This window comes from Oncorhynchus nerka, linkage group LG1 (genome assembly GCF_034236695.1).
Source record: "Oncorhynchus nerka isolate Pitt River linkage group LG1, Oner_Uvic_2.0, whole genome shotgun sequence".
Lineage (NCBI taxonomy): Eukaryota > Metazoa > Chordata > Actinopteri > Salmoniformes > Salmonidae > Oncorhynchus > Oncorhynchus nerka.
Window position 1 is genome coordinate 33,037,915 of NC_088396.1, and position 8,923 is coordinate 33,046,837.

At 45.6% G+C, this 8,923-nt stretch overlaps 2 protein-coding genes across 7 annotated transcripts in view; one reads left to right on the plus strand and one right to left on the minus strand.

The window, feature by feature from the left end:
• Window positions 1-3,029, minus strand: part of LOC115129510 (nck-associated protein 1-like) — a 69,584-nt gene extending 66,555 nt beyond the window's left edge. For all 6 annotated transcript variants that reach the window (XM_029659974.2, XM_029659964.2, XM_065018257.1 and 3 more), the window contains exon 1: window positions 2,729-3,029. In XM_029659974.2, coding sequence (XP_029515834.1) covers window positions 2,729-2,848 — 120 coding nt within the window. In that variant the 5' untranslated portion in view covers window positions 2,849-3,029. The remainder of the gene's footprint in view (window positions 1-2,728) is intronic.
• Window positions 3,030-3,503: 474 nt separating this feature from the next.
• LOC115110972 (dual specificity protein phosphatase 19-like) lies at window positions 3,504-6,298 on the plus strand. Its single transcript, XM_029637168.2, has 5 exons — window positions 3,504-3,539; window positions 3,955-4,186; window positions 4,507-4,553; window positions 4,647-4,799; window positions 5,429-6,298. Exons 1-5 carry the CDS (start codon window positions 3,504-3,506, stop codon window positions 5,645-5,647), a joined length of 687 nt encoding a protein of 228 aa, XP_029493028.1. The 3' UTR covers window positions 5,648-6,298.
• The last annotated feature ends 2,625 nt before the right edge of the window (window positions 6,299-8,923 follow it).

An 8,923-nucleotide genomic window follows, 5' to 3' on the forward strand; every position in this document is an offset into this window, starting at 1 on the left:
GCAGTTTGATTTACTGAGGTAGTCCTAGTAGACTTGTGCAGTAGGCTACAGTAATGTGCTTTACTGGGGTAGACCTGTGGTAGTAGTAGGAGTGTGCAGTAGGACAATGATATAGGCCTGTGGTAGACCTGTGTGCCAAAGGAATGTGCAGAAGCCTACAGCTGTTTGATGTACTGAGGTAGTCCTGTGGTAGTAGTAGGAGTGTGCAGTAGGACAATGATATAGGCCTGTGGTAGACCTGTGTGCCTTAGGAATGTGCAGAAGCCTACAGCTGTTTGATGTACTGAGGTAGTCCTGTGCCGCAGCCTACAATCACAGCACGCTACAATCACAGCACGCTACAATCACAGCACGCTACAATCACAGCACGCTACAATCACAGCACGCTACAATCACAGCACGCTACAATCACAGCACGCTACAATCACAGCACGCTACAATCACAGCACGCTACAATCACAGCACGCTACAATCACAGCTGAAACAAAAAAGCCATCTGAAATTCTTCATAAGTGCTATCAATGCGTACCAGTTGCCAAGCAACAGATCTGCTAGTTCAATGCACAAGCATCGAACGCTGCCACAGTTTCAATAAAGTACATTTTCCCAATAACAAGAAATGTTAGGCCTATATAATAACAAGAAATGTTATTGGAAGCATGAAAATTGAGGTTTATAAATGGAACTGTATGAGTAAAAGGCCTAATATTACTGATAGATTGTCTGCAAAACTGCTGCTCTTTAATTATTTGTTACTTTTTTAGGGGTATTTTCTTACTGCATTGTTGGTTAAGGGCTTGTAAGTAAGCATTTCACTGTAACACCTGTTGTATTCGGCGCATGTGACAAATAAAATGTGATTTCATTTGAAAACCGGCAGACAACTCAGCTCTTGCGTGTTGTGACAATGAACCTTATAGTCATTTTGATAGGCATCCTGTGTTCTGAGGAAAGTTGTTTCCCCTTCTGAATCCTGTATCTTACTTGGGATGCATAATGTTTCTATGATAATGTATCTGTATCACCATCTAACTTCAATTGAGAGTTTAGAGAGAGAGAGAGATGATTCTGTGGCACCTATTAAGGGCTAAGCCTTCTAGCCCGGGTAGGCCGTCAGCACAAGGGTTGATTGGCTGGCAGACAGACAGGCAGGCAAGGCAGAGAGGCATTATTCTCCACCAGCCTCCTTTCAGCTACACGCTGGACTGCCTCCAGCTATCTTCTATCTGCTGCCATTTACCCAAAGTCGTCCAAGCATCTCCGATACCCAGTCTGTGTCCCAAATGGAACTCTACACAGTGCACCTCTTTTGACCAGAGCATAGGAATAGGTTGCGACACAGTACTCTCTTCTCATTAAAGGACTGACTGTATCAAGGCCATTAACATGGACAAATACACTAAGAATGCTCTTTTCTGTTACATTGACTGAAAGTCTTGTATGAAATCTGCATTTTATGACACCTCCCGAGTCCCCACTATGAATAAGTAATAATGAATAGTGAATAGTATTAAACTAGTAATACTACTAAGAATGCTTTTCTCTGTAGGGGTTTAAAATAAGTAAATTAAACATCATGGGCCAGTTTCCCAGACACAGATGAAGTCTATTCCTGGACTAAAAAGCACTTTCATTTCATATGTTTCTTTAGTCCAGGACTAGGCTTAATTAGTGTCTGGGAAACTGGTTCAAGTGTGGAATCTGTATCATAATGTCACCACTTTTACAAGTGTACTAAACAAATCATTATAATCTCTAAAGCGGTGCCTTCTTTTAGGTACTTCTCCCTTCTGTCCTGCGAAAATGTGTTTTATTGTGTGATTTTAAAAACAGGACCTGTATGCTACTATGCATCAGGCATTAAATAACAACTCTACAATAACTGTATAACAACCATATCCAATACATGTACAACGACTGTAGATACTGCCGTGCCATTTGTTAGTATCCTACAGTCATGATGTGCAATTTGCCCAATGATGTGTTGATTTGATTCTGTACAGCACTTTGAGATATCAGCTGATGTACGAAGGGCTATATAAATACATTTGATTTGTGCTGGGTGTTTAGGCCTACTGGATGATGTGATGGCTGAATAGAATGGTCTACATCAACAACTGACTGCTGTCAGACAATATAGGCCTAATGTGTGTCAGATAGTGTTAATATTATTACTCTAGTATCTACTAATCCGACACATGTGTTCACATTAAATTGATCTATCTCACCAACAATAGCTCAAGAATCTAGAACAGCCTTCCATTCTTAATTTGATTGAATATTATATTAGCAATGTGGTGAACGAGAAACTATGTAACGTTAACTAACGTTAGCTAGCCAGCAATCACAAAAACATTTGCACAGCTAGGCATGTAGGCTATTTCACTGAGCTACTATTTTATTTCAAAGGAAGTGAGCAACATCTTTCAATATCCGATGAGTTTGTATTATTGTTATTTGAAGATTGAAATAGATCAATCTCAGAAAACAGTGATTTGGCATTTTGATGCTATTGATGACAGAGCTTGGCTAGCCACATAGCTAACTTATACTGCAACACATTTCAAGAGGGCCTTGACTGGAATCCTGCAGCCCTAGCCGTCATTCTTTGGATTTCAAATGAAGGCTTCTGCCATACATCACAGATCATTTTGGGGTTTGATCTTTAATTTCTCTTGAATGTAGTTACAATTTACTATGAACCTAAGAATTACACTGAGTACCTTACCTTCTTGATATTATAGACACGAGTGAGCATCCCGATGCCCCGGTCGTTCAGAATGGTAAATTTCTCGGCCAGCTTTTGCTGGCCCGGTTGGAGCGAGCCGCGCGACAATGTTGCCGACATAGCTACCGAATCTTGTAAAATAATCGTTGTAGAATTTGTTTGTTGTGAAAACAGTGACACTCGAGTGTTAAAATGTTATAAATCGCCCATTCTGTGGGTTGAGCGGTTTTGCCAAGCCCCACTCCTCTCTCCGGTCGCAGACTCGGTTTTTACTAGGTGTTGTCCTATCTGACGAAAACGAGGCTGTTTCCTGCAATCCAAAGGCATGTCACGTGACCAGCTAGGGAAGGAACATACTATTTTATATGTAGGCTGCACCCACACTACACCCACGACAAAATAGTTCTAAATTATAGGTTTCTATTATTACATTTGTTTGGGCGAGTAATGCGTGCATACATGTTTAATAATGGGAGGTCCCAGGAACCGAATCCACTATCCATCCTGGCGTTGCAATGCTCTACCAACTGAGCTACAGAGGACCAGCATGCATTCCTTGCATTCTTGTGGTGGTCATTATCATTAATGTGACATTTTATTTTATTATTTTCTTAAATACTTGTCATTTGCCATGGTATCAAGAACATACTCTTGCTAAACTGGTTTTAAAACTGGTTTTTAAAACTCATCTCAACCAATCACAATGCTTGTTTTGACCCACCTGTTGTAGAATACATTATTTAAACATAAATACTGTTCATGTGTAAAACTTCATATGGGCAAGCCCTTTAGGGCAATCCTCGGTTCAATGGTATCTCGGTTGTGTTGGAAAATTATGATGACAGCATGTCAAATAGACATTGAAATAATATATATATATATATATATATATATAATATACCACTGCACCAGCCTACTGTACACACACACACACACACACACAAACACACACACACACACACACACACACATTCACAGGCTTTAGAATGGCATCATGTGATAGTGACATCTGTGACGCCCAGAAAAAAAGCCCAGGGACCCATATGGGTTGATTGACTGATTTGGGCTGATTGACTGATAGGAGTTCTCAATTTTCAAATTGGTGTTGACAAAACCTGTCCAGAAAACATGCAGGAGTCCATTTGAACCAGGAGTCCATTGGATACACTGTTCACAGTGCATCCAAGGGAGTAGCATAGCAATTATTCTTGCTTTGTTTTGAGAAGACAAATGTGATACAGTCTCTTGCCCAGGGAATAAAGACATTTTCCAAGACCAATTTGAGAAAGCAATGCACCCGCGTGACAACATTGAGTGGCAGGAGGATTACTGAGACATGGAAAGGGTCAACTATTCATGTCGTAGAGGATACAACTCAGCCTGAGAAAGCATGCGGCTATGTACAGGACAACAGCTGGGACTTACAAGTTGGAGTTATTAAACCTTATTTAATATTAGGTGAGTGGATGAGATGTGTGTTATTGACAGGGGACACTTAGCTGTCATAATACAATTGACAGGTGCCTACACAGACACACAGAGGTATCAATAAATGATATGGGGGTTTTAAGTTTGTTGCCACTGAGACTCTGAGTCCACTGGATTATTGCATGTAAACACATGTATTTTTCCCTACAGACAGTTGAAACTTTTACAGTACCATTACTGTAGTAAGTCAATATAAACATATATTGCCAAATCTCTATAGGCTCAGTTATATTTCCATTACAAAATGCCTCACAGGTTCACAATTTGATGGTTGTTAATTATTGTTGTAGGCTCACAAGATGCTGCACATGACTTTGGCACTCTGAAAAAATATAAGGTATTGTTTAATGTAATAGAGACATGTTTATATAATTTTCTGTCTACTTCTGTTTTGTTTTGGCGTTTCATAAATGTTCTTCTTCCATTTTAGGTGTCCCACATATTGAATGTAGCCTATGGTGTTGAAAACGCCTTTCCAGACCTGTTCATTTATAAAACACTGAGCATTCTGGATGTGTCTGATACTGACATAACATCCTATTTCCAAGAGTGCTCAGAATTCATAGACCAAGCAAATAAAGAGGTAAGTTGTTAATGTTCTCACGACCTTGTAGGCTAATTGGGGGCAGTAATATCCAGTTTATTTTAATTTTAATATTTTCTTTTTATGCTTTAATACCCTATATTTCACTGCATTCATCTTACCTGACAGTAAACATTCCTAAGCATCATGAATGGTGACACAAGTGTTTTCCACTTGCTAACTTTTTTTATGAATAAGCACTCTACTGTATACAGCACATCGGTCAAATTACTTTACGTTAAGCTACTTTGTTTAACTCTACTTTAGTAATTTCATTGACTGTTCAAGTTTATTACCTGGCCTATACCTGATACTGGACAGCAGTGAGCCAATGCAAAGCCTCCCTCACTACCTCTAGGTATCCCCAATGTGTAATAAATAATACACAGCAGAGTTTTCACCATGCATAATCCTGTTGTAGAAATATCATATATATAGTGGCCCTATGTTTGCTATACAACCTTTTAGCAAAATGCGGTGCTGGTTACCCAACAACCTAACACTGCCTCATGCTGAAAATTCACCAAAGGTTTATGATTACAATAACTTGATCAAACTGGGCTGAAGTGCTTTTGGGTATGCCTTCATTCTACTGGCATAAGGCTTGTTTCCCTCTTCTTCCCCCTCAGAATGGAGTTGTGTTGGTTCACTGCAATTCTGGAGTCTCGAGGTCCGCCTCGGTTGTCATTGGATACCTGATGTCCAGGGAAGGGAAGCCTTTTGATGACACATTTGCCTTGGTAAAATCAGCCTGGCGAGCCACATGCCCAAACCCAGGCTTTGTCGAACAGTTGAAAGGTTTCAAACCTAAATGGGGCATACAAGCCAATGGTGGGGACTATGAATGAGCAACAACAGCAACACCTGCAGCGCCAGAGTAATGCATTTCATCATCAGCCACTGTTTCTCATAAAGAGATCATTCTGATAAAGATCCTTGGCTGTGTCCGAAATAGCACTCTATTCCCTATACAGTATTGTGCACTGGGGCCCTGGTCAAACGTAATGCACTATATAGGGAATTGGGTGACATTATGGATCTTAATATGGCCCCTAATCCCCTAATCCAAGGAACCCCACCATTATGTTGAGGTGTTCATTAGCCGTCATTTTGAAATGCCCTACAATGTCCTGTCAATTTACACTGTGGGGCCAGTGTTATCCAATAGTTAAACATTCCCGTTATCAATTTCTATAAACCACTGAGGGTGGTTTGAGGCTACAATAATCTCATTTGAATAGGAAAGGTATAAATATACAATTCTCAATTTTATGAACGATGCCATGTCTGTGCAACAATTATTAAATACATTTTGAGTCTTTCTTTTTTTGTACCAAAAATGTGTGGGGTGACAGGTAAAGAAAACGGACTAAACTGATACAAAAATATCATTGTTTAATGTAGAGTTTAAATTTGATATTCCTTGGTTATTTTGTGGGTTGTTATTCTATGTTTAGTTGCCTGTTCTGCACTAGCCATATTGCTTCACGGTTCGTTTTGTTGTTTTGTTTAGTTCTGTTCCATGTTCTCTCTTTAATTAAAGAGTTATGTTCGCTTACCACGTTGCGCCTTGGTCTCCTCCTTATGACGACCGTGACAAAACAACCCACCAAAAAAGGACCAAGCTCCGTGTTAAAAAGGAGTGGACATCGTGGACCCGGGAGAAAGAGGAGTGTAGGACATTCTGGACCTGGGAGGAGTTAATGGCAGGGGACAAGACCCTGCCATGGAAGCAGGTGGAGATAGCACAGGAGGAACATCGTCGATATGAGAGTACATGGCTCGCTCAGAAGCCCGAGAGGCAGTCCCAAGATGTTTTTTTGGGGGAGGCACACGAGGAGATTGAATGAGTCAGGTCGGAGACCTGAGCCAACTCCTCGTGCTTACTGTGGGAAGCGTGTTACTGGTCAGGCACCGTGTTATGCGGTGGAGCGCACGGTGTCTCTAGTGCGCTATTCTAGCCCGGTGCGCTCTATTCCAGCTCTTCGCATTGGCCGGGCTAGAATGGGCATCCAGCCAGGAAAGAGGGTGCCGGCTCAGTGCTCCTGGTCTCCAGTGTACCTCCTTGGACCAGGATATCCTGCCCCGGCTTTGCGTACTGTGTCTCCGGTGAGTCTACACAGCCCAGTAAGTCCCGCCAGGACGGGTTGTGTCAACTATACACTCAAGACCTCCAGTACGCCTCCACAGTCTAGTACATCCTGTTCCTCCACCCCGCACTCGCCCTGAGGTGTGTGTCACCAGCCCAGTACCACCAGTGCCGGCATCACGCACCAGGCTTCCAGTGCGCCTCCAGGGTCCAGTACGCCCTGTTTCTGCTCCTCGCACTCGCCCAGAGGTGCGTGTCCCCACCCCGGTACCACCAGTTCCGGCACCACGCACCAGGCCTACAGTGCCTACAGGCCTACAGTGCGTCTCGGCAGTACAGAGCATCTGGCGACAGTGCCCAGTCCGGAGACACCGGCGACGGTGCCCAGTCCGGAGCGTCCGGCGACGGTACCCAGTCCGGAGCGTCCGGCGACGGTACCCAGTCCGGAGCGTCCGGCGACGGTACCCAGTCCGGAGCGTCTGGCGACGGTGCCCAGTCCGGAGCGTCCGGCGACAGTTCACAGACCGGAACCTCCAACGAGCGGCCACAGTCCGGGGTCTCCAACGACGGGCAACAGTCCGGAACCTCCTACGACGGGCCACAGTCCGGAGCCTACAACGATGGTCCCCAGCCCGGGGTCTCCAGCGACGGTCCCCAGCCCGGCGTCTCCAGAGACGGTCCCCAGCCCGGGGTTTCCAGCGACGGTTCCCAGTCCAGAAAATCTGGCGACGATCCAAGTAGCGAGGGTCCCTAGCCCGGGGTCTACGGTGAGGATCCGCAGTCCAGAGCATCCGGCGATGATCCACGGGTCAGTGCTACAAGAGCAGACTCAGTATAAAGAAGGGGGTGGCGTCCATAACCAAGGACAGACGGGAGACTCTGGCGGCTCAGGACAGACGGGAGACTCTAGCGGCTCAGGACAGACGGGAGACTCTGGCGGCTCAGGAACGACGGGAGACTCTGGCGGCTCAGGAACGACGGGAGACTCTGGCGGCTCAGGAACGACGGGAGACTCTGGCGGCTCAGGACAGACCGGAGACTCTGACAGCGCTGGGCAGCAGGAAGGCTCTGGCAGCGCTGGACAGGCAGGAGCACCTGTAGGGAGAAGACGGAGAGACAGCCTGGTGCGGGGGGCTGCCACCGGAGGGCTGGTGCGTGGAGATGGCACCAGATAGACCGGACGTGCAGGTGCACTGAAGCTCTTGAGCACCGAGCCTGCCCAACCTTACCTGGTTGAATGCTCCCCGTAGCCAGGCCAGTGCGGCGAGGTGGAATTGCCCGCACTGGGCTGTGCTGGCGAACTGGGGACACCATGCGTAAGGCTGGAGACCAGATGCGTAGAGCCGGCTTCATGTTACCTGGCTCGATGCCCACTCTAGCCCGGCCGATACGAGGAGCTGGAATGTACCACACCGGGCTATGCACACGCACCGGGGACACCGTGCACTCCACCGCATAACACGGTGCCTGCCCGCTCCCTCTAACTCTCCGGTAAGCACGGGGAGTTGGCTCAGGTCTCCTACCTGACTTAGCCACACGCCCCGTGTGCACCCCCAATACATTTTTGGGGCTGCCTCTCGGCCTTCCAGCCGCGCTGCCGTACTGCCTCCTCATACTGGCGCCTCTCCACTTTCGCTGCCTCCAGCTCTGCTTTAGGGTGGCGATATTCCCCTGCTTGTGCCCAGGGTCCCTTGCCGTCCAAAATCTCCTCCCAAGTCCAGGAGTCTTGTGTTTTCGGCCGCTGCTGCTGCTGCCCGTTACCACGCTGCTTGGTCCTCTTGTGGTGGGTGTTTCTGTAACGGATTTCCTCCTCTTCGTCTGTGGAGGAGTAAGGATCGGACCAAAACGCAGCATGGTAAGTGTCCATATTGATTTATTCAAAAACACAACTGAACACCGGAACAAAATAATAAACATGAAATATACAAAACCGAAACAGTACCGTGTAGCCCAAACACTCACACGGAAACAAACACCCACAAACCAAAAGTGAAACCCAGGCTACCTAAGTATGATTCCCAATCAGAGACAACTA